This window comes from Entelurus aequoreus, linkage group LG12 (genome assembly GCF_033978785.1).
Source record: "Entelurus aequoreus isolate RoL-2023_Sb linkage group LG12, RoL_Eaeq_v1.1, whole genome shotgun sequence".
Lineage (NCBI taxonomy): Eukaryota > Metazoa > Chordata > Actinopteri > Syngnathiformes > Syngnathidae > Entelurus > Entelurus aequoreus.
Genome location: NC_084742.1, coordinates 56,078,466 through 56,090,532, shown reverse-complemented (window position 1 = coordinate 56,090,532; position 12,067 = coordinate 56,078,466). Strand labels below are relative to the sequence as shown.

The 12,067-nt window shown below is 39.0% G+C and overlaps 1 protein-coding gene across 1 annotated transcript in view; it reads right to left on the bottom strand.

Annotated features, from left to right (window-relative positions):
• Positions 1–12,067, bottom strand: part of nav3 (neuron navigator 3) — a 219,930-nt gene that overhangs the window by 67,598 nt on the left and 140,265 nt on the right. Inside the window, exons 13-15 of the mRNA XM_062064431.1 lie at positions 6,304–6,327; positions 6,043–6,120; positions 420–503 (exon numbers count right to left, since the gene is read on the bottom strand). Coding sequence (XP_061920415.1) covers positions 420–503; positions 6,043–6,120; positions 6,304–6,327 — 186 coding nt within the window. The remainder of the gene's footprint in view (positions 1–419; positions 504–6,042; positions 6,121–6,303; positions 6,328–12,067) is intronic.

Below are 12,067 nucleotides of genomic sequence, written 5' to 3'. Positions count from 1 at the left end.
CTACAACCATATTATTTACCAGCAACATAAAGTGAAACAGAGGCAGAGGTGTCCTGCCACAGTCAGTAACAAATAAACAGAAAACAGTAGTGGTCAAATACAAATAAGGCAACAAGAGAAATATCCTACACTTCTCTTTTGTAAAGTAAATCTGAATAGCCGATATCGGCATCTACATCAACTATATGATTTGCCTGAGAAGCTGGACAAAAAAAAATAAAAAAATAAAAAAATTCTATTTGTGGCGGACGTAATTCTTTCGTGGCGGGCCACCACAAATAAATACATGTGTGGGAACACTGCTAAGTCTTAGTCTAAATACACCCTGATGTGTCCCTTTGACCAACCAAGGTCCAAATACGGTGGCGAAGGCTCGCATTTCCCATGTACCTAATGTGCCGGCCGTTCGGGTCACGCACCTTCTGCTCGGCGGTCATGGTGAGGCTCTGCAGGCGACACGTCATGTTGCTCAGGCTCTTCTCGAAGGCGGCCACCAGGTGCGCCTGCACGGCCAGAAAGAGAGAGAAGGCGACTTTTGAGAAAAGACAATATTTGATCATGAAGATGAAGCAAACGTGGTTATATCTCACATAAAGCTGCCATTAAGTAGTTTGATCAAACAAGTGGCGCCATATAGAGATTTCAGGGCCAATACCGATCATTAGTAGTTAGTGTTGTACGGTATACTGGTACTATATACAAACCCCGTTTCCATATGAGTTGGGAAATTGTGTTAGATGTAAATATAAACGGAATACAATGATTTGCAAATCATTTTCAACCCATATTCAATTGAATGCACTACAAAGACAAGATATTTGATGTTCAAACTCATTAACTTTATTTTTTTTTTGCAAATAATAATTAACTTAGAATTTCATGGCTGCAACACGTGCCAAAGTAGTTGGGAAAGGGCATGTTCACCACTGTGTTACATGGCCTTTCCTTTTAACAACACTCAGTAAAGGTTTGGGAACTGAGGAGACACATTTTTGAAGCTTCTCAGGTGGAATTCTTTCCCATTCTTGCTTGATGTACAGCTTAAGTTGTTCAACAGTCCGGGGGTCTCCGTTGTGCTATTTTAGGCTTCATAATGCGCCACACATTTTCAATGGGAAACAGGTCTGGACTACAGGCAGGCCAGTCTAGTACCCGCACTCTTTTACTATGAAGCCACATTGATGTAACACGTGGCTTGGCATTGTCTTGCTGAAATAAGCAGGGGCGTCCATGGTAACGTTGCTTGGATGGCAACATATGTTGCTCCAAAACCTGTATGTACCTTTCAGCATTAATGGCGCCTTCACAGATGTGTAAGTTACCCATGTCTTGGGCACTAATACACCCCCATACCATCACACATGCTGGCTTTTACACTTTGCGCCTATAACAATCCGGATGGTTCTTTTCCTCTTTGGTCCGGAGGACACGACGTCCACAGTTTCCAAAAACAATTTGAAATGTGGACTCGTCAGACCACAGAACACTTTTCCACTTTGTATCAGTCCATCTTAGATGAGCTCAGGCCCAGCGAAGCCAACTGCGTTTCTGGGTGTTGTTGATAAATGGTTTTCGCCTCGCATAGGAGAGTTTTAACTTGCACTTACAGATGTAGCGACCAACTGTAGTTACTGACAGTGGGTGTCTGAAGTGTTCCTGAGCCCATGTGGTGATATCCTTTACACACTGATGTCGCTTGTTGATGCAGTACAGCCTGAGGGATGGAAGGTCACGGGCTTAGCTGCTTACGTGCAGTGATTTCTCCAGATTCTTTGAACCCTTTGATGATATTACGGAGCGTAGATGGTGAAATCCCTAAATTCCTTACAATAGCTGGTTGAGAAAGGTTTTTCTTAAACTGTTCAACAATTTGCTCACGCATTTGTTGACAAAGTGGTGACCCTCGCCCCATCCTTGTTTGTGAATGACTGAGCATTTCATGGAATCTACTTTTATACCCAATCATGGCACCCACCTGTTCCCAATTTGCCTGTTCACCTGTGGGATGTTCCAAATAAGTGTTTGATGAGCATTCCTCAACTTTATCAGTATTTATTGCCACCTTTCCCAACTTCTTTGTCACGTGTTGCTGGCATCAAATTCTAAAGTTAATGATTATTTGCAAAAAATATTTTTTTTATCAGTTTGAACATCAAATATGTTGTCTTTGTAGCATATTCAACTGAATATGGGTTGAAAATGATTTGCAAATAATTGTATTCCGTTTATATTTACATCTAACACAATTTCCCAACTCATATGGAAACGAGTTTCACACATATAGATGCACATATTTTACACACTTAGCCGGTCCTGGCACACCCCGCTTCGCTGCAGGTCCGCAGGCCACGCCCCCCTCCACACTGGTTGTTTTCTGTTTTAACATCTTCTATCTACACTTCTGTTAAAATGTAATAATCACTTATTCTTCTCTTCTTTGATACTTGACATTCGTTTTGGAGGATACCACACATTTAGGTATCGATACGATACCAAGTAGTTACAGAATCATACATTGGTCATATTCAAAGTCCTCATGTGTCCAGGGACGTGTTTCCTGACTTTGTGAATATAATGTGAATTTCAAAAGAAAAACGATTTTGTGACGATAAAAAAAATATCGATGTAATCACAGTAGGATCGACCAGATACGCTCCTGTACTTGGTATCATTACAGTGGATGTCAGGTGTAGATCCACCCATGGCGTTTGTTTACATTGTGACGCCAGGCGAGCTATTGTATCCTCCTACGGTGTGTAGTGAAGCATGTTTAGCTATTTCTCGTTCTCCAGTGATAATGATACTTGTAAGAAACTTACTATATTTTTCGCCATGGAGGCGAGGATTAGTGATTTAGAATCTGCATCTATATGTGTGTATTTATATGCATCTATGTGTGCATTCATGTGCTTCTAAATGTGTGCAAGTGTGCATTTGTGTGCATCTAAATGTGTGTATTTACGTGCATCTATGTGTGTGTGTATTTATGTGCATGAAATGTGTATATACATGTGCATCTATATGTGTAAGTGTGTATTTATGTGCATCTATATGTGTGTATTCATGTGCTTCTAAATGTGTGCATCTATGTGTGTATTTATGTGCATCTATGTGTGTATCTATATATGTGTGTGTGTGTGTGTGTGCGTGCGTGCGCCCCCCCCCCCGCCTAGCCACCCTGCTCGTCACATCCCAGACATGACAGTCCTGTCAGAGCGACTGTGACAGCGGAACGTCAAAGAAAGACAGGAAGTGGCTTCTGGGCAACGTGAAGCTAAAATAAATCTCGTCGACCAACAGATGCTGCGCGTTACCGTTGGCAACCGGATGCTGAGCGATGGCCGACACCCCGTCCCGTCAAGACCGCGTGCCGTTTTGCTCGTGACCTTTAAAGTGGGACAAGGTTTGTTTGGTGCAGCCATCTGTCTGGTTTCTCCAGCCTGTCTGATGCTCGCCAGTTGATGGCGGGGGAGTGAATGAGGTAGAGTGGTCAGTGTTACACCGAGCGTGGGGGAATATCAAGGACGTGCATCAGACTGACACACACCAACGAGACTTTGGTCCTAATCCTTGTCATGAATGTGGTTTTTGATCATTAGGTCTCATTTTTCATCCTGTAAACAAATGCATGGTTCATTAAAGCCCAGCCCGTAGAACAGGGGGTGTCCAAAGTGTGGCCCGCAAGCTAATTTCAACCCGCAGCTCGTTTTTTTATTGGCCCTTAACAGATCGCACAACTAAAATTAATTCATGATTAATGTTATCAGTAGTCCATTTTTAAATCGGACTAATCACACTTTTGAATTTGGATTAATCACAGTTACACTTTTTAAAATTTAGCAATCATTTTAATTTAATTTAAAAAAACAATATTTGGACATAATTGTATTGTTGGATTAGAACAGGAGTGTACAACTGGTTTTCATTGAGGGCCACAGCTGAGGTGGGTGGGTCGCGAGTTCAAACCCCGGCCGAGTCATACCAAAGACTATAAAAATGGGAGCCATTACCTCCCTGCTTGGCACTCAGCATCAAGGGGTTGGAATTGGGGGGTTAAATCACCAAAAATGATTCCCGGGCGTGGCCACCGCCGCTGCTCACTGCTCCCCTCACCTCCCAGGGGGTGATCAGGGGTGATGGGTTAAATGCAGAGAATGTCGCCACACCTAGTGTGTGTCTGACAATCATTGGTACTTTAAACTTTAAATAAAACAAATAAAATGTGAGTTTTATGCATTGGATTATTAAACTTTTTTTTTTTTACACACATTATAAAATCTGCAGATTTTACAGTAAAATAAACTTCTTTTTTTTTTTTAACAATATATTAAGGTGAATGGAAAAGCAGTACCACTGATTTTTTTATTTTTTATTTCTGGCAACTCAGATGACAGTTTTTTTTGCCATAAAAAAAATATGGAACCGGTTTTTCCATTTATAGTTTTTAAAAAAATATTTATGTAGCGCTTTTCTCTAGTGACTCGAAGCGCTTTTTACATAGTGAAAGCCAATATCTAAGTTACATTTAAAGCAGTGTGGGTGGCCACTGGGAGCAGGTGGGTAAAGTGTCTTGCCCAAGGACACAACGGCAGTGACTAGGATGGTGGAAGCGGGGATCGAACCTGGAACCCTCAAGTTGCTGGCATGACCACTCTACCAACCGAGCTATACCGCCCCAGTAATGTAGGAATGTGTTAAAATGTAGATTTAATGAAGGGATGTGTTATAATGTAGATTTAATGTAGGAATTTGATAAAATGTAAATTTAATGTACACATTTTAGGCTATTTTTTAATGTAATTTAATATAATATAATATAATAATATAACCGTCCTCCGTTTATTTTTGATAGTTCTAGTGATCAGGGCCGGCCCGTGGCATAGGCCGTATAGGCAAATGCTAAGGGCGCCGTCCATCAGGGGGCGCCACGCCAGTGCCACAAATGTTGGAGAAAAAAAATAAAGTTGGTACTATTATTTCTAAATACAAAAAATAATCCCACGTTAATTAAAATTAAAAATAAAGCCTATTTGATAGAAATATTATTTTACAACATTACGCCCCCCCCCCCCCACCCCCTTCCCATATCATGACTCTTTTTGGATGTCACCACATCAAAAAATCAACACAAAATGTCAAAACGGCCAAAACCGTCAGGTGCCCAGGGAAGAAAAAATAGAAAAGAAGAGGAGGAGAAACGAGAAAAAGACAGAGGTAGCAGGTAGGTAACGTTAGCCTACATGAAAGTATTTGTCTGTTACAGAATGTGATAGTCACCTGGCTTTTTAGCATTAAGCTAATGTTACGTGATTCGGCAATTGCTAATCAATAAATAGCTAGTTCTGTTTTAACGTCGGGTTAATATTGTGGAGGGGGCTAAATTGTTATGGAAAATAATAATGTAACGTTAGGTAATTACAGTACTCCCACCTTACATTCCTCAGGAACATTTGTATTAGATCTTTTAAGCAGGTGTTTTGTCTGGTTAGCTGTTTGCCCTGCAGGTAATAGTCACTTTTCCACCCCTTTATATATTAGGTATAGTTGTAAGCCTAGTTGTTAAAGTGCACATCATTAATGTTAATTAAGCAATATCACATGAGAGGGAATGCTGTTTTTTAATTTGAGAACGGCTGTGATTCGGTTAAAGATAATCATAACATAACATTCTCATATAATATGTTAATTTGCTTTGTTAGGGCCAGGCCTGCTAGTGATCCGTGAGTGACAGAAAAGGGAAAGTGCTCGGCTGAGTCACGTCGTGGATCCGTCCGCATGGTGAGGCCCAGGAATGACAGCCTCTAGTCATTTATCCTCCTCTCCCCGGCAGGCCTCGGAGAGCGCCCGAGACCAATGGTTACACAAAGCCAGCGAGGAAAGCGTCTTATCTCCACGCACAAAACGCCACACGCAGCAGCAAACAAGGGGGGTGAAAAAAAAAGGCTCAACACATGCAAAGATTTGTCAAAAGGCTTTTGTGGAAGTCTTAAAGGTTTATGTTGCTATGACGCATGTCTGGATGGCGGGGGTAAACACACTCACGTTGGCAGACAGCTGGGACGTCAGGGTCGCGACCTTCTCCTGAGACGCGTCCAGCTCCCGGCGAAGCTTTCTGATTTGCTAGTTCGGGGAGAGGGGGAAAAAAACAACAACAACAAAAAAAAACGAATCGTCAGGAAAATAGTCAGAGAGGGCTGTTTGAGTTGAAGCTTCCATTCTGAGAGCGAGGATGCACAAACTGCATGCCGACAATGTGTGTGTGGAAAGTCAACCAAAACAAAAAAACAAGTGTGGGGGGATTACCGTGGAGTTTTGGACTGTTTGGCCCTTGATTGAAAAGAGAAAAAGTCAAAATTAACACTATGTTGCACAGCATGCGGCCGCAGTGACAGGGTTATTACAGGTCATGTGGTTCACTCCTTCATAGTCAAATAGCACGGAAATAGCTCAGACATTCCTATGTTTTTTTAAATGCATTCTACCTAGTAAATAAACACTAGCAAGAGTCAGCTAACAATGCAGCGAACGGAAATTGCACAACTCCGCCTAAAAAGTGCTCTAAAATACATCCAAACACCTCCATCAAGGTTTTATATACACACTGTAAGTATATATGTAGTATCTAGTAACATTCATAATAACATGTAATATTTACATATTTGGATCATTTTAAGCATATTAATGTCACAGGTGCCTCACAACGTTCACTTTCCCTTCAACAACAACAACAAGACTTCTAATGAATGAATTGATTAACGTGGATCCCAACTTAAACAAGTTGAAAGACTTATTCGGGTGTTGCCATTTAGTGGTCAATTGTACGAAATATGTACTGTACTGTGCAATCTACTAATAAAAGTTTCAATCAATCAATCAATCATGGCAGACTTGATGAGAGACAACCAAGACTACTTTCGGACAAACGATGACCCAGAAACTTCTCTTTTTTGAGCCTAAACATAATGAGGATGACCTACATGTTAAACACTAGCAAGAGTCAGCTAACAATGGAGCCAATGGAAGTTGCTCTACTCCGCTTATAAAGTGCTCTAAAAACACATCCGAACACCTCCATCAAGGTTTTATATACACAATGTCAGTATAGATGTAGTATCTAGTAACATTCATAATAACATGTAATATTTACATATTTTGATCATATTAATGTCACAGACGCATCACAACGTTCACTTTCCCTTCAATAACAACAACAACAAACTACTAATGAATGAATTGATTAACGTGGACCCCGACTTTAACAAGTTGAAAAACGTATTCGGGTGTTGCCATTTAGTGGTCAATTGTACGGAATATGTACTGTACTGTGCAATTTACTAATACAAGTTTCAACCAATCAATCAATCAATCAATCATGGCAGACTTGATGTAAGACAACCAAGACTACTTTCAGACAAACAATGACCCAGAAACTTCCCTTTTTTGAGCCTGAACATAATGAGGATGACCTACATGTTAAACACTAGCAAGAGCCAGCTAACAATGGAGCCAATGAAAGTTGCTCTACTCCGCTTATAAAGTGCTCTAAAAACACATCCGAACACCTCCATCAAGGTTTTATATACACAATGTCAGTATAGATGTAGTATCTAGTAACATTCATAATAACATGTTATATTTACATATTTGTAAGCATGTTAATGTCACAGACGCATCACAATGTTCACTTTCCCTTCAATAACAACAACAACAACAAACTACTAATGAATGAATTGATTAACGTGGACCCCGACTTTAACAAGTTGAAAAACGTATTCGGGTGTTGCCATTTAGTGGTCAATTGTACGGAATATGTACTGTACTGTGCAATTCACTAATACAAGTTTCAACCAATCAATCAATCAATCAATCATGGCAGACTTGATGAGAGACAACCAAGACTACTTTCGGACAAACGATGACCCAGAAACTTCTCTTTTTTGAGCCTAAACATAATGAGGATGACCTACATGTTAAACACTAGCAAGAGTCAGCTAACAATGGAGCCAATGGAAGTTGCTCTACTCCGCTTATAAAGTGCTCTAAAAACACATCCAAACACCTCCATCAAGGTTTTATATACACAATGTCAGTATAGATGTAGTATCTAGTAACATTCATAATAACATGTTATATTTACATATTTTGATCATATTAATGTCACAGACGCATCACAACGTTCACTTTCCCTTCAATAACAACAACAACAAACTACTAATGAATGAATTGATTAACGTGGACCCCGACTTTAACAAGTTGAAAAACGTATTCGGGTGTTGCCATTTAGTGGTCAATTGTACGGAATATGTACTGTACTGTGCAATTTACTAATACAAGTTTCAACCAATCAATCAATCAATCAATCATGGCAGACTTGATGAGAGACAACCAAGACTACTTTCGGACAAACGATGACCCAGAAACTTCTCTTTTTTGAGCCTGAACATAATGAGGATGACCTACATGTTAAACACTAGCAAGAGTCAGCTAACAATGGAGCCAATGGAAGTTGCTCTACTCCGCCTATAAAGTGCTCTAAAAAAACATCCAAACACCTCCATCAAAGTTGTACATACACACTGTCAGTAAAGGTGTAGTATCTAGTAACATTCATAATAACATGTAATGTTTACATATTTGTAAGCATGTTAATGTCACAGACGCATCACAATGTTCACTTTCCCTTCAACAACAACAACAAGACTACTAATAAATGAATTGATTAACGTGGACCCCGACTTAAACAAGTTGAAAAACTTTTTCGGGTGTTGCCATTTAGTGGTCAATTGTATGAAATATGTACTGTACTGTGCAATCTACTAATAAAAGTTTCAATCAATCAATCATGGCAGTCTTGATGAGAGACAACCAAGACTACTTTCGGACAAACGATGACCCAGAAACTTCTCTTTTTTGAGCCTGAACATAATGAGGATGACCTACATGTTAAACACTAGCAAGAGTCAGCTAACAATGGAGCCAATGGAAGTTGCTCTACTCCGCCTATAAAGTGCTCTAAAAAAAACATCCAAACACCTCCATCAAAGTTGTACATACACACTGTCAGTAAAGGTGTAGTATCTAGTAACATTCATAATAACATGTAATATTTACATATTTGTAAGCATGTTAATGTCACAGACGCATCACAATGTTCACTTTCCCTTCAACAACAACAACAACAAGACTACTAATAAATGAATTGATTAACGTGGATCCCGACTTAAACAAGTTGAAAGACTTATTCGGGTGTTGCCATTTAGTGGTCAATTGTACGAAATATGTACTGTACTGTGCAATCTACTAATAAAAGTTTCAATCAATCAATCAATCATGGCAGACTTGATGAGAGACAACCAAGACTACTTTCGGACAAACGATGACCCAGAAACTTCTCTTTTTTGAGCCTGAACATAATGAGGATGACCTACATGTTAAACACTAGCAAGAGTCAGCTAACAATGGAGCCAATGGAAGTTGCTCTACTCCGCCTATAAAGTGCTCTAAAAAAAACATCCAAACACCTCCATCAAAGTTGTACATACACACTGTCAGTAAAGGTGTAGTATCTAGTAACATTCATAATAACAGTAACATTCATAATAACATGTAATATTTACATATTTGTAAGCATGTTAATGTCACAGACGCATCACAATGTTCACTTTCCCTTCAACAACAACAACAACAAGACTACTAATAAATGAATTGATTAACGTGGACCCCGACTTAAACAAGTTGAAAAACTTATTCGGGTGTTGCCATTTAGTGGTCAATTGTATGAAATATGTACTGTACTGTGCAATCTACTAATAAAAGTTTCAATCAATCAATCATGGCAGTCTTGATGAGAGACAACCAAGACTACTTTCGGACAAACGATGACCCAGAAACTTCTCTTTTTTGAGCCTGAACATAATGAGGATGACCTACATGTTAAACACTAGCAAGAGTCAGCTAACAATGGAGCCAATGGAAGTTGCTCTACTCTGCCTATAAAGTGCTCTAAAAAAACATCCAAACACCTCCATCAAAGTTGTACATACACACTGTCAGTAAAGGTGTATTATCTAGTAACATTCATAATAACATGTAATATTTACATATTTGTAAGCATGTTAATGTCACAGACGCATCACAACGTTCACTTTCCCTTCAACAACAACAACAAGACTACTAATGAATGAATTGATTAACGTGGACCCCGACTTAAACAAGTTGAAAAACTTATTCGGGTGTTGCCATTTAGTGGTCAATTGTACGAAATATGTATTGTACTGTGCAATCTACTAATACAAGTTTCAATCAATCAATCATGGCAGACTTGATGAGAGACAACCAAGACTACTTTCGGACAAACGATGACCCAGAAACTTCTCTTTTTTGAGCCTGAACATAATGAGGATGACCTACATGTTAAACACTAGCAAGAGTCAGCTAACAATGGAGCCAATGGAAGTTGCTCTACTCCGCCTATAAAGTGCTCTAAAAAAAACATCCAAACACCTCCATCAAAGTTGTACATACACACTGTCAGTAAAGGTGTAGTATCTAGTAACATTCATAACAACATGTAATATTTACATATTTGTAAGCATGTTAATGTCACAGACGCATCACAATGTTCACTTTCCCTTCAACAACAACAACAACAAGACTACTAATAAATGAATTGATTAACGTGGACCCCGACTTAAACAACTTGAAAAACTTATTCGGGTGTTGCCATTTAGTGGTCAATTGTATGAAATATGTACTGTACTGTGCAATCTACTAATAAAAGTTTCAATCAATCAATCATGGCAGTCTTGATGAGAGACAACCAAGACTACTTTCGGACAAACGATGACCCAGAAACTTCTCTTTTTTGAACCTGAACATAATGAGGATGACCTACATGTTAAACACTAGCAAGAGTCAGCTAACAATGGAGCCAATGGAAGTTGCTCTACTCCTCTTATAAAGTGCTCTAAAAACACATCCGAACACCTCCATCAAGGTTTTATATACACAATGTCAGTATAGATGTAGTATCTAGTAACATTCATAATAACATGTAATATTTACATATTTTGATCATATTAATGTCACAGACGCATCACAACGTTCACTTTCCCTTCAATAACAACAACAACAAACTACTAATGAATGAATTGATTAACGTGGACCCCGACTTTAACAAGTTGAAAAACGTATTCGGGTGTTGCCATTTAGTGGTCAATTGTACGGAATATGTACTGTACTGTGCAATTTACTAATACAAGTTTCAACCAATCAATCAATCAATCAATCATGGCAGACTTGATGAGAGACAACCAAGACTACTTTCGGACAAACGATGACCCAGAAACTTTTCTTTTTTGAGCCTGAACATAATGAGGATGACCTACATGTTAAACACTAGCAAGAGTCAGCTAACAATGGAGCCAATGGAAGTTGCTCTACTCCGCCTATAAAGTGCTCTAAAAAAAACATCCAAACACCTCCATCAAAGTTGTACATACACACTGTCAGTAAAGGTGTAGTATCTAGTAACATTCATAATAACATGTTATATTTACATATTTGTAAGCATGTTAATGTCACAGACGCATCACAATGTTCACTTTCCCTTCAACAACAACAACAACAAGACTACTAATAAATGAATTGATTAACGTGGACCCCGACTTAAACAAGTTGAAAAACTTATTCGGGTGTTGCCATTTAGTGGTCAATTGTATGAAATATGTACTGTACTGTGCAATCTACTAATAAAAGTTTCAATCAATCAATAATGGCAGTCTTGATGAGAGACAACCAAGACTACTTTCGGACAAACGATGACCCAGAAACTTCTCTTTTTTGAGCCTGAACATAATGAGGATGACCTACATGTTAAACACTAGCAAGAGTCAGCTAACAATGGAGCCAATGGAAGTTGCTCTACTCCGCCTATAAAGTGCTCTAAAAAAACATCCAAACACCTCCATCAAAGTTGTACATACACACTGTCAGTAAAGGTGTATTATCTAGTAACATTCATAATAACATGTAATATTTACATATTTGTAAGCATGTTAATGTCACA